We start from the raw sequence: 27,559 nt of genomic DNA, 5'->3' as shown, positions 1-27,559 counted from the left end.
ACTGGGAGCACCTGCCATCGCAAGGCAGTGGCACATAGCTTAAACGCTGCACCACTGCGCTAGGAGCAATATGAGGACCCCCGGGGATCCGTGAACGTAAATTCGAGATTGACCAATTCCGGATAAACGGGCATTAACCCATTAACGCTGTTGCATCATACCCTTAAGGCGGAGCTAGTATGCCTCCTCCTTTCTTTTTTTAAGTGTAGTTAGCTAAGAGGATGACCGTATGGACTCAGCTGAAGTGCTAAGTTTATGGCTAGCCGACAAGTTTAAGATCTCTAAAAAAAAAAAACAATGAACACAGCAAAAATGTGTTTTCTGTTAACATCAAACAAGTTACGATGGTGGCAGGGCACACTAATAGGATCTGACTGTTGTTGTGAACATTTTTTTCTTATTTCACTCCCGAGTTGATTCCCCTTTGAACACCAGTGTTGACTCAGGTGTTCTGCGGGCGTACTCGTACTAACCGTAGCGATTAGTACTGCACTCATGAGGTAAGTGAAAGGTCTCTACAATAATGCCGCACTAGGTAGGAAGATTTTTCGATCTACAACTCTCTGATCACCGTGTTCCTGCTATCCATCATGCACGCAACCCTCGCCCGTCGACAGCGAGAAAGAGAGAGAGAAAGGAGTCACGTGGCCAGTGCCAGCACAGCGGCGCATTCACCGAGCAGGCATTGTTTATCGAAGGGGCACAACCAGCCACCACCAAAACAAACGGGGCTCATCCACACAAAGTGGGCGCTCTCCTATAGAGCCGCGCTTCATCCCGGCCTTCCCCTCTACACCCCGCAAAAAAATGCGCCCCTGTACTACAGCCCAGCCCAGCCCTGCCCAGCCTAGGACCCATCCTCTCACCACACCACCTTTGTTCTATGCGGGGCTTGGAACTCGCCAACAGCACGGCAGGCTCGCTCACACAGCGAGCCATGCCTCGCCCAGCGAAGCACACAAACGCGCGCTGTGCTGGTGGTAGGTCTGTTTGCATCGGCGTTCCTAGCATTCGCGAGCGCGTGAGGAGGCATGCCTGTATGCTCACTACTCCCGGTACTCCTGCTGGCGTTTCTACGCGTGCTACTCGTATACGGTCACCGCCCGTCCTCTCTGTGTGCAGTGTTTATGTGGGGCAACGAAGGAACGTTGCTCTTTTTTCACACGGCACCGACTCTCCCTTCCCCCCCCCCTCCTCTCTTCTTTCGCGTGCCTCGGCTGTCTTTCGCCAGCTGGAGAGGCCGAGGTATCTGTTTACCCCGGTCCTGGCGGCGAAAAGAGGCTCTGTATGGATTGCGGGCTCTCTTGGCCCCACGCGTTTTTGTTTCCCCTCCTCCTCCTCCTCCTCCTCCTACTCCTTCTCCACCTCCCTCCTCCGCGGCCACCGCCCTTACGTGCACCCTGCTCTGTTTATACATACGATTGTTCGGCAAGCACGAGCCGTGCTCATGAATAGCTGTTGGGCCTCCTATACCTCCGGCCGTCGAAGGCCTTGTAGAGACCTCTACTGCTTGCTGAGAAGACGGCCTCCGGCGGGTGCACACACACTTTTCCCAAACACGATTTGTTACGCCTTCGATTAGGCAAGGAACGCCTCGCGCGTGGTTTAGGGAGGCAGTGATTGGCGCTGGAAGGTAGGGGGAGATGTTCCGAACACGCGTTCTGTCAATACGCGTTCGAGAGCCGCCCCTTCCGTGCTCTGGCACGACTACTGGGTTCACGCGCCGAAAGGCTTTCATCGTTTGTGTGAACTGTGTGTGCGAAAACGGTACGAGTGAGCTTGTTAGACTGTTATGTTTTATTTTTTTTAATAATTGGAACTGAACTGCTGTTGATAATTACTTCGGCTATTTCTTCGCCGGTCCAATATCCCCAGCATATATTTGGAGAGTCATCGTCGTCGTGATCATGACGTGGTTACATCTGTTTGCCACGTCGGTGAAGCTGTATTGTCAACGTCTTGAAATCAAAGTGTTCGCTCTTTATGGCTACGCATATCGGGCAGAAAACGTCGGAGAGAGAATCCACAGGTCTTCCACGGTCTGATTATTCCCAAAGCATTGAAGAACTATCGTATTCCTTAGCTGCGAAATGATCGCACACACACGTCAAGGAGTCAAAGTTTAGCATTCGTTACAAAGAGCATTCGCGTACCATGCTTGGTCGTAGTGCCTTGCGTATTATGCGCGCTCTTTCAGCTACATATACACACCTGTTAAGCTTTGTGCCTTCTTTATCACCTTCTTCAAAAAGTTTTTCAACTCCCAAGACTACGACAATTGGCAGAGAACTTCCAAAAAAAATCATTGATAGATTCTGATCGAGCTTGTACTTCTACAACTTAAATTCCAACGCATTTTCACTCCCCTATATTTCGGACGTTTAAGTTTTTCTGTATCGCATCGTTGCAACTGCAGACCAATTGAAGTTAACGTAACGTCGGCATTTGAGCTCATTAAATTAGCAGGATCGGTTACCATCATTTCTGCACTGAAACTTCCTCTCAAATAATCTTGCACATCCCTCAGAACAAATTGAAAAACAGCATTATACATGCAGCACCAGATGACGACGCATTGCGAAAACAGGCTGATTATATTATGCATGACGTGATTTTTTGTCTAGAGCCTTATAATATACGCATGCGTTCAATCTTTTCATTGCAGTGAAAACTGCAGTTTTACAACGCTGCACTACGAGTATGGCCACAATGCACTATTATAATAATTTTTTTTTTGTTCGACAGCATTCCCCTTGAACTTAAGCCAATTAATCGTAACGGTAACGAGTCGGTATTTCTATATGCGATCACATGAAACGTGCAAAGAAATGAAAAACTGCACCGCAAACTTTGTCACTTTCATTTTTCATAATTCAAAGCCACCGACGTAATATGTACAATTGCGACTACAGCCACGGGACTGCGCATTGCAAACGTCTTGATGTCGCCGGCGGGCATCCGCATTGTTCACTCTGTTTCGTAAGAATGAGAAAGAAATTGGCGTAATAGGTTTAAAAAGACGAGATAGCAATCGGGTCTTCAGGACTATAACAGTCCCCGCCCGACAAAAAAGGGGCGCTACTAATTATCTATCTATTCATTTATCCCTTCCTCGAATATTCTTCGAAGGCAACGACAAAGAACTGGCAAACAAAAAAATGTGAAATAGGTGAAAGAAAATATAGGAGCTTGTTCTTGGTAATCCGGTGTAAGTGCAAGAGCACAAGAAAAGCATATTAGTGGAGGAGACGATGTCACATCAATAGCAGATCGCCTTGCTTAATGTCAGCTTACCTTGCGAAATCTGTCTGCATCTGAAGAACCAAAATTTTAATACGGCTCAGCTTACAATGTCTCTGCACATCTGAAAAAAAAAAAAGTTTAGAAATTTAGCCCTGAAATAGAAGGTTACGTTCATACTTACACGAGCGTGAGGTTGAAATCGGCATTAGCGATTTTTAGCGAACTTCGAAGCTTACCCGAATAAAAATGCCAGTATCCGCAATCGTCCATGACCTGATTCGTCTGGGCTCGAAAGCGGCATAGCTGCAGGAATGTTAATTTTGACTCTACAATATTTATATCAGACTGCCTAGAGTTTAAAGAGAAATGTTGGTTCTACTCGCTTAAAAAACAAAGATTCATTGGAACGGTGAAACACAAAACTCACCAAAAATGCCACGCTGCAGCTCACCAAAGGTCAGGCTTTCTAGTTATCTACTTACGAAGTAGCATCACTGTGCTTCCACATTTAGCACTTGCGACTTCTATTTCACTGTTGCCAATCCGTACCATTTGTATGATAGGTCAGGCGAGCAAGTTTGCCCTTCGATAAAACCAAGCGTGCTCAGTCATGAAACTTTTTTGAACCTTGCGAAACCAGCTGCTTTTTTATTTATACTACACCTTCTCATTTTCTCTCTCTCTCTCTTTTCTTTTTTTTTGCAACGTGGACTCATTCGAATCTCCATCACACATGGTACAATTTGTTACGTATTGTGCTTTGAGAGAAGCCGACCTTCGGGGGGGACCTTTCCAATAGCGAAATGAATCCACTGCCAGAAAAGACAGGGGGCAATCCTTTAAATGGGCGTTGAGCAACCGTAGTTTGCGCAACGCTCCTCCTGTTACGTTCATAAAGAATGTACGTGCGCCGCTCCAGCATCTCCGTTCTTTCAGTCCGTTTGACGTGGGTGATATATGTCTGGCCGGAACAGTATCCAACGGACGTCTACGTTGCTACACTTAAACGGCGTGGCAAGGCTAAAAGATGGCTCGCGTCGGCGTTGGCGGCGTTACTCGAGCGACAAGACGTATGTGATGCCGAGCACGGCTGGTGACGCAAGGGATGGCCGTGTTTTACCGCTTTTCAGTGGCCAGCCTTAAGCTACTGGTCACGGAGTTGCGAAGCGAATTGTAATAAATCGAATAGCTTCAGCGGAGACACGTATTAATTTGCACTTTTAAATACTTCGGTGTCCTCAAGGGTCATGTTTTATGTAGATAGTCAGCACAAATTCAACCGACCGAAATGGAGTGAGCAGTGTATCCTGTGGGCACGAAACACCCAACTCGGTTAGAACTATATATTGTAGCTTAGAACAATTTAATACTGTTTCAGCCGCGGGACCGGCGGGCAATATATATATATATATACAGAGAGAGATTGTTCTAGTTCCTCTTTAACATAGTGTCCGAAAACATTTTTGGACAAATAGTTAGGGGAATCCCCGAAGGTGAAGTAGATCTATATTAAAGAAGTAATTATTGCCATCCACCCAAGCGCAGCTATATATGCTACAAAGGAAGGCTATACAGCTTTCTCAGAAACTCAGCAGTAAACATGGGAAACATTTTCCTTCGTAGAAAACGTTTTTGTATCGTTCTTTATGTCAGCGACCTAAACGCTCTTGCAGTCAGTGGCTGACACCGCTTCTTTTTTTCCCTCTTGTTCTCTCCGGCAGCGTCCATCCTGTACACAGCCGTGATCCGGGGCAAGGTGGCGCTGCCTTGCGACATCACGCCCCCATCGGCGGACGACACCGTGGCGCTGGTGCTTTGGTACAAGGACGAGGGCCCGGCGCCCATCTACACGCTGGACGCGCGCAGGGGTCACGTGGACCAGGCGCGGCAGTCGGCCGTGAGCGAGCTGGGTGCTAGGGCCTACTTCAACATGATGAACCGGCCGGCGTTCCTGCAGCTGGACCCTGTCGAAGAGGAGGACGCCGGCGAATACCGCTGCCGCGTCGACTTCCGCAAGGCGCGCTCCGTCAACACCGTCATCAACCTCAAGGTCATCGGTGAGTAGAACGCACTTCTCCCCCCCCCTCCCCCCCCCCCTCTGTCTCCTCTTAAAAGGACACTGAGGAGAAATTGAAGTTGACTTGTATCGACAGAATACCAGCTCCTGATTACAAAAACGCCACTCATACTGACAACAAAGCTCTTGTAACGTAGAAAAGAGCAAGAACCAAAACACAGGTATAGCCGCCACAGGCCAAACTCGCAAGTACAAGCGTGATGACGTCATAGGACAAAAAAGTGTTGCTAGAACCGATGCTTCTAGTAACACTGGGACACGAGAAGAGACGAATCACTGAGGCGCAGCCAGTGCATGCGCAGATCTTCTTGACGTCGCCAGATGGCGCCACGTACCCGGCAGCTACTTGCACCTGCAGCATCGGGACCAATCAGCGCCTGCTCACCGGCGGTAGGCGAGCTCCCGGTATTCCGCTAACGGTAACAAGGTTAAAACCTCAGCTGAAACTGACGTCCATTTGAGCAATCGTTGTCTGTTTGAACTTGTCGTCTCGAAATGGTGCAGTTTCGGCATTGCACATGCTTCCGCTAATAGTAGGAGCCAGATTCTACCGCAATCCCCATACTGCCATGTCAGAAAGTGAAGTGTTCGAACTTTAAAAAGTATATATTGCTTCAGGATCGCATTTCATATCGGAAAAAAAATCACTAAAAGTTCATTATTTCAAACCAGAAAATGACTAAAGGTAAAATGCTTAACTTTGGCCTTTCCTCTGCACAACACGACAACCAAGAATACAGTGTGACAAAAACAAAACAAAAATTTATGTTAGAGCTTCAAACACTATTTCTACCAGGAGTGGCCATTCACGTCAGTTTTGCAGCTGATAATTTCTGAATTTAATGATCGACCTTCTGGCTTAGTTTTACCTTGCAACGCAAAAAAAAATTAAGCGAAGGTTCTCTGTCATGAAAGCATTGTGATATCAAATAATTAAGCCACAAATGAAGGGCCAGATAACTAATAATCAGTGCTGTCAACGAAGACACTGTTTAGTAGCAGAAGTCTTCTGTTCTGTAAAAGTAAAAAATGCTAAGGGAATCGTCTTTGCCAAGACTAATTGAGCGTTGCAGGCTCAGATTTCTTGTCACTCCTGAAACGCAGAGAATTTCACGATCTACTAAACTCTGAAGTTGGGCTAGTCGGTTCATAGATTCTGCAGTAATAAAACTGCGCAAAGAATTTGACGAGAGAAGACACAAAAACGCACACACAAAGCGCAGAACTTCCAATTGCATTTATTTTTTGAAAGCAGGGGACGTACAAGGGTATTCAACATAAGAAAATAAGGTGCAAAACTAAAGAAATCGTGGACGAGGCAGCGACGAAGAAAATAACAAGTTCATGTGTGCATTAAGACCGATGGAGGAGAGTCTGGATATGCCTATCTAAGAGCTCTCTTTCCTTGATAGTGATAAAGATGGTGAGCTAATGAGAAGATATGTATATCTGTGTCCCCTCTTTTCCTACCTTCTTCGTGCAGGTTTATAATCGCTGAATCTATTAAACTCTGCTTCCATTCCTTTTCACTGTGTATGCTTAGTGTTGCTGCTCGCATATCTCGGTCATTAAAATTATCAGCAATTACCACGCCTGCTTTACAACCACGCGCCCTAGGTTATCATAGCATCAAGGTGTATCGAATGGTGCCAAAGGCTAAGAATTCCGGATTTCTCACACAGAAAAAAAAGGTTGAAAAATGAGGCTAGCGCGGCATTTCACAGCCCACTGGATGACACTTGCCTGGAAAGAGAGCTAGACAGTTACTTTTGTCCCAGAGTACGGCTCCTTCCGCAGCACATGCCATGGAGCTCTTCATGTCTTACTTTTAGAGTTTCAAAATAATTTATCTGTTCGTTTAGTACAGTACATTCACTGGAGTAAAAACTACTGCAATGTGTTAAATGTAAAAAGATACTGCCAGAAGTGCTGCAATAACAAATCATAGCTGAACGGTAAACCGCTCACTCTGAGGAACTGCACGACAGCCCATGTAAACGATATGTTGGAGCTACGGTGATCGCCTTTCGATAGGGTCACTCAGGCCTTTAATGTACAACATTGGCAATTATTGCGCAAATGGGGCTGTTGCTACCGGACTGACCATGTTCCAGGGCTCGGCACCGTGGTTACCATTCGCTCATGGCACGAAGCCTACCCCGCGTCTAGCAAATTGTCATAAATAATGAATTGCCCCCAAACCGCAAATCTGACACACTCTGAGAGCTCTATAGACTGTATGCCGCTCTGCCAATTTGGTGGCACTAGCACCTAAGGAGGGTATTCTTGGATGTGTTAGCTTAGTGAGAACCAGACTGGCACCGACCGCCCCTGCATTAGAGGCATGTAAGGAGAGAATCCGGTCGTCTGTGTCTACCGCATGACCTACCGTATCCCTCTCTCTTTGGCTACCGCATGGCCGTCCTTCGCTCTGTGGCTTACAGTAATGATCGATCTGCGTCCAGCTCGTCAAGGATGTGCTGGTAAGGCGGGGTAGAGCACTAAACACCGGACTTCTTTATTTTATATATATTTTTGTTGTTGGCAATGAAAACATAATCGGCGCTCTTTCTTTAAGGTACGGTAGACGGAACGGTTTTGTATTTTCTCATTTTCCAGACCATAAAGATCACAAGCTTGACCGAGAGCCTGGTCGGAGAAAGCCTAACACAAACGAGCGGATTGTGCAGCAGAGATTTAGCGGCGAAGACGCACAATTTATCTGCAGTCGTTCGTTCATCATTAAGAAACAAAAACTTCTATGAAAACCGACGCTCAAAAAAAAGTCTTGCCTTTGTTAGTAGCAGAGGATGTGCAACTGTTTGTGTTTGTGTGTGTGTGTGTGTGTGTGCGTGTGTGTGTGTGTGTGTGTGTGTGTGTGTGTGTGTGTGTGTGTGTGTGTGTGTGTGTGTGTGTGTGTGTGTGTGTGTGTGTGTGTGTGTGTGTGTGTGTGTGTGTGTGTGTGTGCGTGCGTGCGTGCGTGCGCGTGCGCGCACGCGCGTTTTTAATTAGAAATTGAAAAGGCCTTTGCCCTGCAGTGGGCGCAGGGCATATATATGTCCGCTTAATTAGAGAGAGGAGGAAAAGGCCTTTGCCCTGCAGTGGACTGCAGTTAGGCGGATGATTATGATGACTTGTGAGCCATATTGCATAGCAGAGTTCTTGAACGGCAAATTTTGCGTACAGAGCACAGGGACGGCTGCATGAAATCCCCATGTTCATTTACTTACACAGCAGCTTCCGCCAAGATTCATTAGCCATTCATTATGCCTCTAGCTGGCCGTATCGAAAAGAGACTGGAGCTGTGATGCTTCGAACACACTGCGTTATTAAGTTGTGCAGAGCGAGAACAGTGTAATCAATAAGGATTAGTCTGCCCAGTCATGCATCAAAATAAGTACAACAACCAAGCTGAATGTTCAGTGTATACGATTATATAGTGGATAGATTAATTGTTAGCAGTCACTACTTGCAGGCGATTAGTTCAGTTGATCCATACCAACTACCTAGTTGTTTAACATTTGTTTTCATTGTTGAGCATAATTCGTGCTTATGATTTTAAACGCGAAATCGTTTCTTCGTGTGATTCCTGTCTTATATGTACCTACCTTGTTACGGTCTCGAACAAGACTACAGTGTGTATGAATAGAACATTAATTAATAAACATTAAATAATTTGTCCCTGACTAGCACGTTCCGGTCAGAAGATACGGCAAAAAAAACTAAGCATCGGTGATTTTTAAGCCCTTTCCCTCAAGTTTTGCTAAATTTTAGAGCATGCAGCATGTGGAAAACATTTTTTTGTTTGCTTGCAAAAAGTTATTCGCAAGAAAACAGCTTATGTGCTTACTGTTTCCTCAAGCCTAAAGATATAAGTGAATTTCAGGCATAGATGTGGTAATGAAAAATCTCTGCGTATATATAGTAAACAAACAGCATAAGCTAAAAACATTTCACAAACTCAAAGCATTCGGCATGAAATCGTTGAATTAACGAATGTATTGAATTAACGAAGCCGTATAGTAAAGCAATCTCTGCGGTTGTTCGTAGAACTGCTCTTTAAATTTAAAATTGTAGCAAGATGTCTGCCAACAAGGATCGAACTTATCGCTTTCCTATAGGGTATCATATTAAAGCAGAAGAAACTACAGTGGCGGTAAAAGTACCGCCTTCTTTGGAACATTTTCGTGCCGAAAAGTGACCACGAAAGGTGTTAGAATTTTAGTTTTGGGCCTATATTTGATTTAACCAACAGTGCTTGTAAGTCGCGCGCTGGTATAAAAATAAATAGGGATATTTAAGCTCTCGTTATGACTTCGATAAAGTTGTGTGCGGTTGTATGCCCATGCTGATGTCAGAAAGAAGAGGCGAAGACTGAACACATGATTTAGGACGTCTACTCGGTTTCACTATGTTAAAACCTTGCCATTAGTTTTCTACATACGCGTGTTGTCTACTTGTGCCAGCTAATAAGCATGTAGACTGACCGCTCGGACATTCTCTGTCTAGCTTAATAGCATCGTCTGTGGCTGTCGACACGTTCAAGAAAAAAAAAACATGTTGGTGTCCCTCAGATAGAATACAGCTGTGAAATCCTCTTCGGGTATCACAAGACTGAGATTTCAAAAGATGTACATTCTCAAGTGCAGCTGATGACTGCCAGGTGATCACCCTCAACTGATCATCGAAGACAGCAACGCATTCACAAGGGCTTACGCAATCTAACGCATGAACAAAAAAATTATGGGCCTATCGTTAATAAATGCTCTTTCAGAGCCCCCGCGCATGGCAGTAACATCATGTTTCTCGACCTGCGGATTCCTACTCCCAAATAGAAGTATCGCTGCTTGAAGTAAGAGGTGTTCAGATGAAATCATTAGATTCAATGTCAGCTATCTTGTCGTGCCAGCCCTCTGACAACGATACCAACGCTTCTAGTCCTTTTTTTTCTTTCCGTATTGCTTAACGCTTTTGATAGCTTACAGGGACGTAAATCTATCTTTGATGGGAGCCCTTAGTGAGGGGAGCCAGGATGTCTAGCTACTCGTTATATTTTCGTTTTAGTCACAAGTTTCGGCAGAAAAGCAAGATTAGTGACCCTTAGACATCTGCTCCGGCTTCCCACTTAAGACCTGCTCTAGAGCGTTGGCTAAGAGCCTTACGAAACCTACCCTATATAACACACAAAAATGGTAAAGAAATGTGTTGTGTTACCGCCTCTTTCAGCCGGGCCCACTGAGGAAGTGCTGGGCGGTTGTGACCTTTAGACCGTTTCAAACTGCCTCCGTGGTTATCCGCATCCCACTAAGTCTAAATGTGTCAGCTTCCCTGCAATTACTCCCACCTACCGTAAGCAAAATTTCGTCGTTCACGTTTTGTCATTTTATTGTTACACGCTATGGCACGTAACAACATAAAGATGGACACAGCACAAAAGGGGACCTATATTTTCAGGAGCTACGTAGAATACATCTAATTAGCACAGGACTGTGACCCCCAGCACAGTTAAACGAAGCCAGAATAATAGCGTTATCTAAATGGTTAAGCCTATTTAGTGGGCTGACTACAACGCTTGAGTCAAACGGGTGCTTAGACTCTTGATTTGTGCCGGCATAAGTACGGCTGTTCCTAAACGTCTCGCAAAACCCTAGTTGTTCAAGTCTTCTTTCAGTCTCCTCCCACTCCCCTTTCTTTTTCTTTTTTTTTGTGGCAACAACAAAAAATAGCAGAACATATAGACAGTGCATACGTCGTTCCAGGTCATTAGAGACCCTCCTGTGGCACACGCTTCAACTCGAGTGTCTGCCAGACACATTAAAGAGGACCGTACTCATGACATCCCCCATGGTAGAAAGAATGAATTCCTGCGACTTCTAACTAGAAACGCTAGCAGGTAAAAGCCCGAGAAAGAAAAAATGGCTGAGGCTTAACTTGGTTAAGCCTGGAGAATGCGAAGCATCATCGTGTCGCGTAATTTGGAGGCGCACAACCACAGCGACGGCGCGAGGTGGGCCCCCGTTTCTCCACTGTCATGACGTCATCGTGTCACGTGGTGTGACGTCATGCATCACGTGATTTGGAGGCGCACAACCACAGCGACGGCGCGAGGTGGGCCCTGTTTCTCCACTGTCGTGACGTCATCATGTCACGTGGTGTGACGTCATGTATCACGTGATTTGGAGGCGCACAACCACAGCGACGGCGCGAGGTGGGCCCCCGTTTCTTCACTGTCGTGACGTCATCGTGTCACATGGTGTGACGTCATGTATCACGTGATTTGGAGGCGCACAACCACAGCGACAGCGAGGTGGGCCCCCGTTTCTCTACTGTCGTGACGTCATCGTGTCACGTGGTGTGACGTCATGTATCACATGTTTTGGAGGCGCATGACCACGGTGAAGGGCTGAAGTGGTAGCTAAAGTAGTATGCTTCGCATAAAAACAGTGTCTTCTTTGTCTCTACTTTCGCATTTTCTGGCCAAGCCTGCAAAATTCGACACGTCCAACGGCTTTTGCCACCGCTGCTTACAAAATGAGGTACGAGCTGCTCGTTGCCAGGGAACTTCTTGTCAGCCACGCAACGTGTGCAAGCAATGTGTGCGCAAGAGAATCGAGGTAATATTGCCCTGGGACAGTTGCGCAAATATTGTACTTCGGAATAAAAACCCGCTCCGAAAGCGCACTTTGAGTCTCCGAACGCATACGAATCGGGTCCCGCGGAGACAAACCAATTACGGCCAGGCAGCACGTCGAGCACCACGAAAAAAAAAAAAAAAACTCGTGACTCGTACAGAGGATACCTCCGAATTTCGAAATTTCAACAGTAGGCCGTATTTTGGGACATTTCGTTTCGTTGTTTTATTATTTTTTTGTTATCTCTCATTAACGTCGCCCGCCATGGCCTATGTGACTTGGAAGTCGCGACGAGTGATATGAGTACAAAAAAAAGTGAGAAGGGATCAAAACTTTCCAAAGTACGATTATAGTAAGGGGCGTTGAAAGCAGCCTTAATCGAAAGTGAATTCGCTTGAATTGTTCTTCTACGTGAGCAACTGTTTGTTTTAGGTGCGTCGCTGGAACCGTGTTTAGTTCTTTCTAATGCGAAAGACGATCGAGGAAAAAAATGCGTTTCGTTTTGTTCGCTCTTTTTTCCGTGCTATACTTTTTTTATTAGACGGAGATTATGTATTTAGTCAGTGTATTTGAGTGTCTCATTTTCTGTATGAATCGTTTATGTGTCCTTCAACTCTGAATATCAACACTTCCACGTTCTGTTTTAGACATTGCATTTTTTTAATTGTTATGCTATTTCAATGTTACGATTCAGCCGTGTTAAATAAAAGTATTCATCACATTGCTCTGATGCTCAGAAATTCACCACTGATAAGTTAACAAGCATATTAACTCTTTAAAGCTATTTAAAGCTAATAACGGTATTAGCTCATGACTTCTTTTCAAATGCATTCCACAGAGCTAATTTGCTCGTTAGGCGTGCGCCTTTTGCCTGTGCCCTGTTTTCCTCGTCAGAGAAAACGAATGTTTTGGGTAAATTAGCGATCCTGACCATGCTAGCAAGTAAATTGGTTTTCTTGTTTAATGTGCCATCACACAGGCCTACAGTAATCGCTTTATGTGCTGTTCACTTGCTAGTACTCAAAACCACCTAAGCTGTCTATGCATGCTGGTACAGAATCATTTTGAAAGCTTAATTCAACCTATTTAATATTTCTCTTTCACGTCATGAGCTATACTCACTTATTCTGCATTAATTGTTTATTTTTCCCCGAATTCAGATCTGGAAAAAGGGGACCCATTTTTCGACAGCACTGTTTGTTCCAACAAGCAGTTCCTGAAATAGTAAATGTTATATTCAAATAGGCCCTGTTATAAAACTCAATCGCGGGAAGCAGCGCGGCACAATTAAATACTGCTTTTTGAAGCACCGAGTGTAGAATAATTGGAGAAATACCTTTTCTGCCAATCCCTGCATCCGGCGTTCTTTTTTGTTGGGAAGCCTGGTGTTGCCTCACACCAACTAATACGGCTTTTTTGTCTTTCTGGATAGACAGTTCAAGTAAGGAAAGGTTAAGGAGAAAGCCATGGCATGAGGCGTGCTTGTATTGCTACTGCGAACAGGCATGGCTTTATATCGCGCTCAGAACCGACCAGTTTGCTTGCGTCGTTCGAATCGGGTGGTGTAGACTGCATGGCGTGAGCGCTACACGACAGTAACAAAGTGGCGAAATAACCCATTTTTTTTACGCAATAATCTATAGTTTGCCAGGTCAACACGCGCACAAGCAGTTTTAAAAAGGCCGACGGGCTTAACGAATTTCTTACGTTTCAAATTGTTTCGTCATCGGGCTATAGATTCCCCTAGAATTGTTTTCTTTATTTTTGTATTAGTTTCATGCAGCACTGGGTCTTGAAGCAAGCGTCAGCAACATGCTCCGTGAATTATTTGCCGCACTGCGCACATTTTTCTTTGTACTGCCATATATTTGGAGAGCATCGTGCATTCTTCTTTGCGCAATATGCATATATTCAGCGAAGCGGCCGGATAAAGAGAACGAGAAAGCTTCTCTGTGCAGCGTAGGAACGCTAGACAAAAAGTGAGAAGATGGAGAACAGCCGAGAACGAATGGATTTGTTCGATATGTGAAATATCGTCGCTCTCACCTTTCACTGTCTTCTTCCCAAATGCGCATCATCTTACAATATGCTGGCCGTGCATTCTTTCCGCATCCTAGAAATCATGAATCATTGATTCTTTTCTTGTTCTCCGAAGGCTGATTTATCTAGGCGCACGCGCGCGAGCCGGCACAAACGTGGGCATGCGGTCAAATATCGTCATGAGCACCCGTTCTTCTGGCATCGCTTCTTCCTGTTTATCCGGGGTGTATAGCGCTTGGAGCAGCGCATTCTAGACGACCGACCACGAACTAACACACAAAGGCAGAATCGCATTCGCAACTATCATCCTGGCAGCGTATAGTCGGACATGGGCACCAAGATCTGCCTGGCTTTTCGACGCCCAACCATCAGGCGATATGCGGCGTGTCTGTCACGGCAAACTGCTCGCTCAGCCACGGGCAGAAAAACAAACATATTCAAAAAACATGAAGAAAGGAGAGGATAAGAATCATCTCGCCGTAATTGATGATGACTGGCATACATGTTCAGCGGAACCGTGCGCCGTCTTCGCTTCCTGGACAAGCCGAGAAGGCGGGCAAGAAGAGCAAGCAGGGACGAGAAAAGCACATCTCGATCATTAAGGTCGCGCGCCTTCCGCTGCGAGCTTTAGTTTTTTTCTTTTGCTTCGCTCTTTCTTGTGAATTTCTTTTTCAGCTCCGCAGTTTTCTTTTTTGGTTTTTTTTTTACTCGTTTGCCTTTGATGTCCCTAATATCAGCATGCACGGCCGCGGTTTGTGTTAAGAAAACATATACGTGCATTTTCTGGGTAAAACGAAAACAGACCGAGGGCAAGGGAGGGAGAGGGTAAGGGGGAAGCCTTTCGCGACGTGCCGCAGAAGGCTGTTATTGCGGCGCGCGTCTTTGCTGCGCTTTCTTTAACGATCCGCGCCCCCCGTGGACGTGCTTTGTGAATGAGGCGAGGCCCTTCTCTGGCGGTGCTCCGAAGACCCTGCCTTCCTTTCTTTTGACGATCGGCCGCCATTGTGCTTCTACACATTTTTCTTCCTCGGGAGAGTCTTTTGTGGGATGTTAGAAAACTTGCGGATTCTGTCAGAATTTTCCTCTTCTTCTCCCCTGCTATCTGTTCCCTGGGCCTTCTCGCGAATGCTTCCATCCCCCCCCCCCCCTCTTAATTTGTCGTGCTTGAAAAGGCCGACTTGCTTCCGTAATTTTGCCATCCTTCGGGATTCGCTCTTTCTTCTCCGCTGATTCATCCGTCTACCTCGTTCCCTTGCGCATTTTTGTTTGTTTGTTTTTTTCATTCGATGGCTCGCGCCCATTATGCGGTAACCTTTAATAATCAGTCCCTTTCTCGTTTGTGCGTGTCTTAGCATGGCGCTGTTCCAAGCTTCTTGTCTGCTTGTTGTATTCGTGCTTTCGCTTCTTTCCCTCTCTCGCTCTCTAATTCACACCCTTTCTCTCTGGCAAGCTGAACTGCTCAAGAGCACGCGTGTAGTCAGTCTCACGTTGTATACACAGAACACTGTAATGTTTAGCTTCCTTCCCCATCTTCCCCATGGACCGCCTCCAGAGTATTCTGCGATGCCGATTTCGTGTTCAGCGTTTCCGGGAAGAGGGCGAGAGAATAATGTCCGCAAGCGGTGTACCAGAACTCTTCTTTTCTTTTTTTTTTTCTTAGTATGGCCTCTACACGGAGACGGGGCAGCTCGATGCGCGTGTATGTGCGCGCGTACGGACAATGTACTCCTAGAGCAAGCCCTGCTACAACGCCACGTCATTAGGCTGGCACTCGCGCTTTAGCAAAGAGAAGAAAAAAAAATATTTTTCTTTATCTTTACCCCGTAACCTTCCTCGGGTAGCACGCTGCCAGGCGGGCACCAGGGTGCGTGGAAAGCCGGGGAAAAGAGGAAAGATTGCTGAAGCTGGGAAGAAGGATGAGGGAGGAGGGAAGGGAAACGTGGTTGCGGAGGCGCGTACTGGGAAAATGAGATTTTTCGCGCCGTTGCCCGACGGCCAAGAATTTGCGCAGCACCGGAGAAAGGAGTCGGTGCGCGTCGGTGGTGGTGAGGAGGGGCCGTCCCTGTTCCGCCCGCGTTGGTGTGGCCGCGGTACGGTGGTCGCCATGGCTGCACGAGGCGCCAGTGCTCGCGGTGCAGTCTCGTTCACTCGCAACCCAGACGACGACGACGCTCGAGGTGAGAACGGTAATTAAATTGGGCCACACGAGAGGGCGCGCAGCGCACTCGCTACTTCTTTCCTCGCTACTCCTTTCGCTCTTCTTGTAGTTTTTTGAAGCCCTGTTGTTTTTTCCTTTTTTCTCTCGACTGCCGATTATTCTTGTTGGGCTCGAGACGAGCTTCCCGGATAAGCAAGCGCATCGCGCCCGCAGTGGTGTGTAAACTCGAGTTCACCCTGCCCTCGGGACCACCTCCGCTAGGCCGATAAACGCGCAGGAGAGCATGGCGGAGAGATCGAGAGACACGACGCAGGTGCCATAACAGTGCGCCGGGGGCGGAATTCTTTAAACTTGCAAGAAGAAGCGAAAAACGACGAAGGCGCTGGGGGAGCAATTAGTTATTCTCGAAAAAGTTCTTGGTTCGCGGGAAACGGTCCCGTTCCGCGAACTCTCTGATATTCGCCGTCGTTCTCGCGCTGTAGCGTTAGCGGAGTTGTATGGTTGGATCGCTCATCCAAGTCCGCTGCTACTTCTGAATTGCTGCACTTCGTGCTCAAAAAAGCGGGTGTGGATGGGAAAATGAACTTCTCGAGAAGGCCAGTAGCTCTTCTTCGCATGCGACGCAAGACATTGTTGGAAAAACCACATCAAGGCAAGAGTTGAAACTGACTGCGACGTGAACTCTTTTAAGCTTTTTTTTTTTTTTCGCGCGCACAGCAGTACGTGAAACAAAGCATTTGTGTTAAGTGCGGTTCAGGTGCACGATGCTGTTCAAACCATGCTCACCTGTGTTGTATGTAGCACATTACTTTGCGGTCATTATGGCGAGCAAAGACAAAATGTAGGATGGGTTCAGAGAACTTCAAGTGGGTTCACAATTTTTCTTTTTTTTCTTTTGCATTTTCTGATCATTTTTTTTCCTTTGAATTTGCTTTTAATTTGCTCCTGGGTTATGGAGTACGCTGCAATCGAGCCTCGGTAGCAACTGATAGTGAGCTGTTTTTTTGTTTTTTCTTTGTAAGTGGCTGTTCAACTGGAGTTTTTTTTTATTATTTTATCCTTTCATTCGTCCTTAGCTTGACGCTGATGGCGCACATTTTAGTGGGGAACATTATAACGATGAACTCAGAAATGAACGTAGTAGCCATCGATTCACAACTATTCGTATCTGAATAACTGGATTTGTTTTTCCTGTTCTAGACAGATTTGCAGTACTTGATGTTACACTTCATTATTTCCTGTACTCCTCACTAGCGGCGAAAATGCCATGTTGGTGGAATAATGCTTCCGCCCACTCCATTGCTTTAGATGTGTAATTGGGATCCGCAGCGGCGTATAATAGAAGACTAAATAGACACAAACAGAAAGGAAAGCCGCACTGGAAGCTGAATGCACATCGAAGATGGCGTGTGGAAGCTTTTCGCCCATGAAGCCATTCACAACCACATTGTTCAATAAGTCCGCACACACATGCCTCGTGAAAGAAATTTTTGGCGCAAAGCTTCATTCTCAGGCGAATTGAGGTATATATTAAAAATATTCTTGGTGATCGTTAGTCTGCCATTCGCATCTCTACGCCTATATTCAATACTAGACCCAGGTAGTAACCAGACGTCGTTAATATTCCCGTGCATGTGTCTGACAAGGTAAAGCAAGCATGGTAGATAAGTTTTCATGAAAGTAAACCTAAAAATACAGGCGTGGGTTCGTTGCTTCTCTTTTCAAGTTTTCAAAAAAATTCACGAAATAACTCTGCAGAGCAAACACCAAAAGGCGCAATAATATCTTAACTTCAACCGTCGACTTGTAATAATTTTAAGGTACGATTGCAGAAAGGCGACTTAGAAAAAAAAAAAACAGGCGCTTTAGAAATGAACGTTTAAAGCCGATCTAACAAGTGTTGTCGTACTTCTCTGTTTCTTTCCATCTTCTCTCCAACGCTGTCGGTGCATGAAACTCGGCCATTTTCAATTACCCTCTTTTTGTAGCTATTTTCCGCGTTACGGTCCATGTCGCATTTCACCACCCACCAGCGTAAGCCAGGACGCGTCTAAGGCGCCTTGGCAGAGAAAAACGGCCGTCTCCGCTTCTTTCGAGGAGGATCATTCACGTGTATATTCTCGGAGCATTAGGCTGATACGCTGGCGCTACACTTTAAGAACGTCGGTGTCGCCCTGAGGGCACCGGCAACAAGAAAAGAAAAAAAAACTGCGCGTCTGGTCCGCTTTTAGATATTTATCGCTGATCGCGTAGGCTCATTCGCCGTCGGACTCGCTAGCTCTCGGGATATGTCACACTGAGCCGCACGCTGATGCAGCAGGTTTTTGCCCCAAAACTGCAAACGCAGAAAATGACGACGTCCCCTGGCAGCTCTGTCGACACAACCGCCTCCTGCAGTATGTCCCGTCGTGGTCCAAAAAGGAGTCTGGCGGCGGGTTTCGCAACGTTCCCACTCGGCTCATTTTAAACGCCTCTCAGGTTGCGCAAGATTTTTTTCTCTTTCATGCATCGCCGGTCGCGAAAAGAAAATCTCCGTCATAGAGCAGCAGAAGGCGGGCACGAACGCACGGAGGTAATGTTAATAAAAATTATTCCTTTCAAAAACAGAAAAATATAACGTGAAATGTTAGACCCTGTTCTTTGAATGGGGAGTCCGACATATTTAATAAGTACGCACTTACTCTGCGCGCGGCAGCTGGCGCGAATGCGCATTCTTCCCCTCATCTCTCCAGGAAAATTTTCAACCTACATTGTCAGCCAAATTTTCTAACTTTAGACAGTGCAGATTAATCCGGGTTTAATGACGCGATATTCCACATCGTGAAGGAGGCTGAATAATAACCGACCGCGTGGGCCCGTCTCATTTATCACTGAAACTGCCCTTAGATCCCAAATTTAAACTCAAGTTTGCAGGCAACACATGCTGGCGCGCTTGTCAAAGCACGTGGGCACGGTTGCTGCCTGACTTAGTCTGAAATTCAGCTGAATCGATCGTAATCAGAAGGGGCTAGTTGGTGCAGTTTTGACATTTTTCGAAGACATTTATCGAAGAGGCGCTCGTCCCTGTCTGTCCCCTCTGCGTCCTTGTTTTAGCGCTTCGAAAAATGTCGATCCAACTCTTCTCGATACCTTCTTTCTATTTTTGTTGCCATCTTCCCGAACCACCAACACGGCAATATAAAAAAAGCTTTCACGAAGATGTAAAGTAATAAACGTAGCTATTCGGTACCCTTTAACCGCAGTCGGTGCTTAAATTAAGTCTTGCTGACCCGAAAGACGGGGGTTCGATCCCGGCCGCGGTGGCTGAATTTCGAAGGAGGCGAAATCCTAGAGGCCTGTGTACTGTGCGATGTAAGTGCACGTTAAAGAACCCCACGTGGTCGAAACTTTTCGGAGCCCTCCACTGCAGCGTCCCTTATAGCCTGAGTCACCTTGGGACGTTAAACCCGTGAGCTGTACTGCCACTCACTGGCTCGCTCGCTGACTCACAATCCCTCGCTCGCTTTCATTTCCACCTCCACATTCATTCACTCACTTATTCCCTCCCTTCCCCCCTTTTAACACAAAGGTAGCTTGGGCTTCCGTGGCTCCGAAAACTGAAAAGAATATGCACTAATACACCTGCATTTATTCAGTTAATTCAATGTCCCTGTTTAAATAGCTGTGTCGAGAAAAAAAATAAATAAAAGGAGGAAAATTATTAGCCCTTAATCGGACTCGTAAATGAGGCTCCTGACACAGCCTGGGTAAAGGGCTTGTCAAAAACATGAGGCGCAGACAGCCTGTGAGTTTCGTAATATCCGACCGATCACTTCTTAATTGCCCGGCCTGATTCTCAGTTGCGTCACACATAGAACGCCGCGCCTAAGTGGGGCGATACAGTTTCTTACCGTTGCTCAAGAAACCTTGTGAGAAGAGCTGCCTAAGAGTATTTTATCGACTTGAGCGGGCGCATCCTGTAAACAAGCCACAAAAAAAAAATTCAAGGGAAGCCACAGACGATGACGTAATCAGCGATGGCTGCAACGAAAATTCCGAGCAGCATCTAGTGCAAGTGAATGCCATGAATGTCGGAGGTGAAAATGCGCTTGGTGAGAGGAATGTGAATTATTGTGAGCGCGCATAGAATGCGTTATCGGCTAGGCTACTGTTAAACAAGAATAGAAATTAATTATTTTTTACGCAGTTATTTTGAACACAAGATTATTATTGTTCAGATTGATGGAAAACAAGTCTACTTTTACCACTCAGTCATGGTACAGTAATTAAGCCGCGAGCTTCTTTGCTGAGATAATTTGTTAAGTGCGCAATGCTTTGTGGGAGGGAGCTTTCACACGATGCGTGTTACTGTCCGCTGAAGCCTCTATTAGATCAAAAAAGGAGTTTCGCTTCCATGCTAAACATTATTACTGTAAGACACACACTCGCCATAAGGAATAAAAATGGGCTGAAAACAAACGACGTTTCGGTTCCCGTACGGGTCCCTTGTTCCCATTAGAAACGAAAAATGGGTCAGCCATATTTATACAGGTGATGATCGCCGCATTGAGCACGCGTATGCTTCAGGCACGGGCACCCTTGAAGTGAGGACGGGGTTGACTGAATGTGGAATGGCTCTTGGAGTAGGCGCGATGGTACTGCTTTATCGGTGCCAATGACTGTGGATGAATCCCTGGCGGTAGTGTGTTCGGTGTTACTTTTTTTTCCTCGCCAGACGAGGCTTACCAAATATTAACAGAACAGCACTCATGACCGCGTATGAATTTAGAGGTGTAACATGGGCCCACTGCTGGGTTTTCGGTTCTTTGAACCTGCGACTTAACCAGACTTGGCCATACAGCATAACATATGCTCTAGTTGTCCCATGGCACTCGGGGCGTGTGCAGATTCAATTCTGTACTCTTACGCTGCACTCTCAGACCTCCTGAGCTAGCCGAGCAGGTTCCTTGCCTTGTCAGTACAAACATTGCTTCAAGGATTCTTGTTTGGTGTAAAGGCGTTCTTGCGACTATGCTGCTGGTGTTACCAGTGCCTTTCAGCTATCATGTGGAGCTTAGGAACAGTGATTTGTTGGGCATCTTTACTGCCTGTTATCTCGACTTCTAATTAGCAGTTTGCAAATAAATGCCGCATCCTTGTGTTTCTTGAAAAGAATGTGTTGCCGGTTCCCTCTTTCTTTTTACTCCGGGCAGGGAGGAAGTTTGAAGCTTGTCTCCCGTAAACTCCTTTCTGGCAAATGTATATTTGTTCTCTTCGCCGTAACCAGCTTTGCACGTGCACAGTGTCCGATGTCCCTGTCGAGCGCTGCACTAAATGGAATTCATGAACGTTCATGGATGTGTAATATCGCTTATTGTGTGCACTTGCGTTTACTTTCACGTGTTCGCGCGTTCAGACCTCTTCGCTATGCTTATCTTACTTTTCGCCACCTAGAGTGGGCTATGGCAGCTGATCGGATCGACAGGTGTGTTACCGTTAGGTACCTCGCTGTTTACTTTTTTCTCAGAAGTTTCAAACAGCTCACGTCCTCTTATCTGCATGCCAAAGATGCGGTTTCCATTATGCACAAAATTCATCACACCAGCTATGTAAGTTACACATTAAGTGAAACGTATAGCCGCCATAGTCCATTAATCTGAACCCCTTTTATGCATCAAACAAGCGCAAGACATCGCACCAAGTCAGATGATCGACCGAACAGCCAGCCCAGTTCAGTCCCAGCTGTTTTTGTTCTCAGCAGCAACCCCCACGAGACAAAATGCGCCCCGCTAAACGAAGGGCCTTTGGCGGCCGCCGGGCTGCCACCAGCGCTAAGTATATGAGAAAATAAAACAAGAGCACATATAGGGAGGAGCCGGCTAGCGAAGCCACATCATCGAGTGGCACCAGGGCGGCGCTGCCGACGCCGTCGCTTTTGAGTGACTCTCCGAGGCCGGGAGTATGTGCAGCTTGGCTGCCCTTTATTGTCGCGTCCTTCTTTTACTGCCGGCCACTACTGGACGCTCGCTGGACGAGCAAGGCGCCTGGTCGAGCATATAGGGCTCCGGAGCTTATTATTTAGCGCCGCTACACGTGTCCTTTTACTGCCAATAAAAGCAGTTAGAAGGCAAGAGGCCACTTTATAGGCTCCTCGCGAGGGCCCGCCGGGGCTGCGCTGTGCGCTCTTGTTCCGCCCTGTCTGCCCGTGCCTCTTTCGTGCCATTAACGCCATGTGTAACGACCACTTTAGGGCGCCCCCCTGCCTACTTGCGCGTTCGTCTGGTCGCAGGCCGGTCGCATTGCTTGTTTCTTCCTCGCTTCTTCCAGCTTGCCTGACCAGAGCGGTCGAGTGAAAGAGAAAAAGCTATGGGGAGAAATATTCTCGGTTGCGGATCTACGTATATGATCAAGTATAGTGGGGCTTCACTGAAAGATAGGAACAAGAAGGACTGATCACTGTGCATTCCCGCGAGAGCGGAAGTGATAAGAGAAGTAGTCGACCTATATTCGGGGTAAAAACACGTTAGCCGAGCTGAGCTGATTCCCCACTGAGGAATAGTCGCGTGTACGATAATGATGCCACGGGGCCTTGAAACGGAAGATAAAAGCATTCGCTGTTCCAGGAAGTAATGTGCGGAAGTTGGGTTTTGATAAGAGTTTGGCACACTATTGAAAGAGAGCGTTCAATTAAACTTAACTGACAAGCGGAGCTGCAAACCGGGGTTAACGTCCTGGGTTTGAGAGGTGGTGGTAAGAGTGCATGCCGCGGCACTGGCCGCATCCAGACATCAGAAATATTTCTTTCTGTACTCTTTCTGGCTGTTAAATAAGTCATCAGGTGCTTCTGTCGTTTCGTTTGTTTTCTGAACTGTCAGCACCGCAAGTGCAAAATTTACGGAAAGCGTGTACAAAATACAAAAAAGAAAAAAATATAAAAAATTTTCTTCTGCTGCTACCTTAGTGCAATGTAAGAAGTTGGTTGAGGACAGTGAATACTTCCATCGTTGAATGGAGAGTGAACACCCTCTTCGTTACAATAAAACAATTTTATGCGCTAAATTATTCTTTGAACCGACACGATACCGGCCTACGTCTATAAAATTCAGCGGAAAGAGCCATAACCTTAGCGACACCTTAGCAAACCGGAATGCAAGTGGATAACGCTCAGGCTTACAAAGATATGTTTCTTGCGCAACGTGATGCCACAGAAGCAGAAAATAAGCATTAAGTACCTAACATTTAAATATTATATAGCTTTGCGTGTTGCGAGCTCATCAGCCCATAAGCTACATCTGTGTTGCCTCTGTTACGTAGTCTTTGCCAAAAGTAACTAAGCTGCATGGTCTGCTTCCAATTCGTATAATAAAGTCCTCACGCCTTCCCTAAAGATCTAAAAGTTTTTTGAAAGTGAGAACAGGGGTTCTCCTTACCATGCAGTGATTCAGAGCATGAGGGCTGGCATAATAGTTTAAATATACGACTGAGAAGCAAAACCATGCAGCCTGGTTACTTTTGGCAAATACTGTACACAGTAAGCCAAAGTGAACGTTATTCGGTCGCGTTGCATCGTTTAGTGGATGCAAACAACGTTCTTCATGCGCATTCTCATCTCAACAAAGGCTGGTTGAGTCGTCGGTCAAGTAGATGCCACTGGTACCCTATGTAACAGTCTCTATTTCCTAGGTGCCGCAGCATACTTATCTTATTCTAAATGCTATTACTGGAAGCTAAAACTAAATCATGGCATTTATTCATACAAAGTATCTTACGAACATTTGCAATGCAACAACTTTCACTTTTGTCCATACTTCACGTTGACACACTTTGGCGAACTCTATAGCCTCTTGTCCAATTTGCAAGCAAAAATACAACAATTTGCTGCCCCACAAATTTAATTATCCTTTATTAGCTGACGTATTGAGCTCTCAGAAGAGTTCGTGTTGCACCGTATCTAACATAGCTGCGTAGTCAAGTTTATCATGTTGACCACTCTATGTCAACAACCACCGAATTTCTTAAACCACTCAAGAGGCCTACAAATATATCCCCACACAATAACGTTGCATAAGTTTTCACAGCGATGAATGCGCTTTTTGTCCATTTTCTAAAACCGTGATGATGGTCATCGCTCAGTCACCGCTCTGTAGTTCTACAGCTGTCATTGCATTAACGTAACTGTAAGCGCTGAAGTCATGAACTAGGTCTGCTTATGTCTATTCAGTAAGTGTTTCGCGTTTTCGTGGCATCTGGCTCAGTTACGATGGCATTCCGCAGCTGGGCCAAAGGCCGCGGGTTCTACTGTGTACCGCGGTGTCCATTTCTCGGCTGAAACGAAATTAAAGATAAGGATGTATGTGTGTAGTTATTCCCGGGGGAGTAAAAAAAAAATTTCCGGAGGCAGAAATTAACGCGGAGCCGTCTCTTACTACGATGCTCATAATTCGACGCAGCTTTGGCACTTAAAATTCGAGTAGTTGTTTAACTACTGCGACCGCCTGTGTTGTGCATTTCTTCATACTATTGTCTACTTGCTTTCTAACAAGACAAAATAAAAAGAAAACTCATGGATCCGGTGGCTCCGGCTTCGCTTGCCAAAGAATTCGCTTATTGGTCGGCGAGGTGTGTGGCGCCATGAGATCACGTGATTTGGCCCATTTGGCAGATGCGTGGACAATTGGCAGGTGCACTTGTCACGTGACATGGCCGAGCGCGGGGCTGGCTCGACCTCAGTTGACTGGCGCGCTTGGTTGTGTGCAGGCGTGTCCAGACAATTCTGCTTATCAGACTCGAATAGAGTAAGAATCATAGTCGCTTGTGTCTACCGTTGGAAAAAACCCCGCAAGCGGAAAAGGTGGCCATGGAAGTATGGCGCTGAAGATGGAGTATCAATAGCTGCGCAGTCTCAGCGTAGTGGCGAGCAGCAGTGACTGAGGAGGAGAAGCAGGTCGAGCGGACTTCAGACTTTAATGCTATCACACTCTGACACGTAATGTAATTAAGTGTCCTCTAAATTTTTCTCTCCGTTTTCTTGCATCCTTTATTCTGTCTTCTACTTCCCTAAGATTTAAGCAGAATCCAGCTTTCATGTACTGGCGAGCTGCCCTGCATTGTCTTTTCATCTTTCTCTGTCGTTCTGTCACTCTGTCTGTATGCATCCTTTGGCTACGTTTCCCCACACTCTAAGTGCTGTCGACGTTGCCTGGTCATGCCAGCATCTCACTTCTTATAAAATCTCTTCTGGTTACGGTAACATGTAGCTGGAATTCAAGCGCCTATTTCCAACCCCTTAGGTTTATTATTATTCTATCAAAGTGAGTGCGTTCTTCGCCCACCGTGGTATTCGTTTTTCTCCGCCAGAAACCTATAGATAATACCACGTTGACGTGAATGAGGATGAATGGCTCTTTTCTCGGCGGAAAATACAAAATCAAGCCGCGTACATATTGCACTCCCCGGCTGGCTTTCGTAAGGAGCGGGAGGTAACTAGGTCAGACGGAATTTAATTACACAGCAAGGCAGTGAAGTGAATCTCCACACAGTACCATCGATGCAAAACAGGGCGCCGCGCGGAGCGTCAAGGAAGGATGGAACGAAGGAAGGAAGCTGAGACCTCCCCTTTGTTGAAGATACCGCATGCGCGCGCGATGCAGTCGAGAGGCTCTAAGTTGGCGAGATTTTGATAGAAAAAGAAAAAAAAACGGCGGTGTCGGATAAAAACACGACCCTCTTAGTATCTCTCGTCAGAGCCGCGTCGCTTTTAAACAAGCAAGCGTCCGCCCGGCTGCTGGCGTCCTTTTGAAGCTCCTCGAGCGAGAGCCCCTTTCCTATCGCGCCCTCTTCTTTGGTTCCCGGTCGTTCATGCGTGTACCGCCCGCCGAAAAAAGACAAGAAAAAAAAGTCAAAAGGATGCCGGGTGAGAGAGGGGACGGGCTTTCGAGAGTAAAGCCCTCGGTTCTCTCGTCTGGCTCGGCGAATGGCTGCCTGAGCTTTCTTCCTGAGCTTCCTGCAGAAGCTCTCGCTTTTGTTCTTCCCTGCTCACCGCGGCGAACGGCAACGCCAGCAGAACAGCGTCGGAAGCGGCAGCAGCAGTGGTATAGGCTTGACGCAGTATAGGGAAGAGCAGGAGGCGGCGGGCGGATGCCGTTCGACGCCGATAACGCCCGCATTGCGCCTCGCGCGCGCGTCCGTGCTCGCGCTTAATCGTTAGCTCGCCGTCGCACGTCCCTCACGCCGGAATGCGCATGCGCCCGGAGATAACGCGCTTGGCGCTGCGCGACTAAACACGTCGAACGGTGCGTCCTCGTCGACGTTTTTCGAGCACCAAGTGCTTCTCTTTGCTTGCCCGAGGAGGAGAAGGGGGAAGAAGGGAGCGGAGGGGAACGGGCCTCGCCGATGCAGAGCTCCAGGGATGCTCGTCGCTGTTGGAAAGGCTTTTACGCCTCTTTTCTGTCTTTTCTTACACTCTCCCCCTCCCCCCCCCCCTTCCTTACACACACACACACACACAACACGCGCACTTACACTCTCGGTTTAGGTATATATTTCCTCGCTCTTGACGAGTCGGAAGAGGACTCGCGCGTCGCTTGCGCTTCGGGATTCGAGCAGCCGTCGTGGGCGCCTGTGTCGTCATCGGCTTCGCCAGTGCTTTTCTCGTCGGCAGTGGAAGCCACACGAGCGACTCTACTGCGGGTTCTCCTCTGTACGCCTCGCTCATATTGTCGATGCTTGTCTCTGCATCAGAAAAAAAAAGCAAGGAGAAATACAAACGCTGCCTTCCACGCGTCGTCGTAGAAAGAAAGTAAAAGGAATCAAGAAGAGGGATAAGAAGTCTGTTTTTGCCGGCGCGGATTCTATTTTCTGACACGTATTTGTAGTCGTTCGTCTCTGCTCGTTTTAGTTCTTTACTTATCGCGCTCAAGCGTGGCTGGGGCATGTCTGGGATGTACGGGGAGGTATTTGCCTGTCACCGACACGTGCACCGAACACGACGTTCGCTGACGTTCACTAAAAGGCAGCTTGACTCACTGGCATGCAAAGAGAAATGAAAAAGAAGCAAGAAAGTAACTTTGCTTTATACTTTCCCTTCTCTCTATTTTCTTTTTTCAGTGTGTAGGCACGCGTGTGTGTGCCGCAGACTGACTGAGCGCTGGCGTCTTTTCGCATAAGCGCGTAGGATAACGGCCCACAGCCCAGGTTCCTTTCCAGCCGGCCTACTTGTCACGAATTTGCTCTTGTTGTCAGCACGCCATGGCGGGAAGTGCGCAATCCGATTGGGATTGCGCACTCGCCCATGAATTCCGCCGACAGATTTCTCTTGTTCGCGTTGTTGCACCCGCAAACTGTCTCGGAGATTTCCGCGTCGTCTATCGCGCTTGTGCAACGACTCTCGTTCTTTTGGAAAACAAAGGAAGTCGCCTTGGTGACTCAACC

General features: G+C 46.8%; 1 protein-coding gene across 6 annotated transcripts in view; it reads left to right on the top strand.

Annotated features, from left to right (window-relative positions):
- Positions 1-27,559, top strand: part of LOC149339295 (protein turtle homolog B-like) — a 530,441-nt gene that overhangs the window by 423,370 nt on the left and 79,512 nt on the right. For all 6 annotated transcript variants that reach the window (XM_089548043.1, XM_089548040.1, XM_089548038.1 and 3 more), the window contains exon 2: positions 4,965-5,300. In XM_089548043.1, the coding sequence (XP_089404169.1) occupies positions 4,965-5,300 (336 nt within the window). The remainder of the gene's footprint in view (positions 1-4,964; positions 5,301-27,559) is intronic.

Source organism: Amblyomma mixtum, chromosome 6 (genome assembly GCF_055824585.1).
Source record: "Amblyomma mixtum isolate Tamu chromosome 6, ASM5582458v1, whole genome shotgun sequence".
Taxonomy (NCBI): Eukaryota; Metazoa; Arthropoda; class Arachnida; order Ixodida; family Ixodidae; genus Amblyomma; species Amblyomma mixtum.
This window is presented reverse-complemented; position numbering and strand designations above follow the sequence as displayed.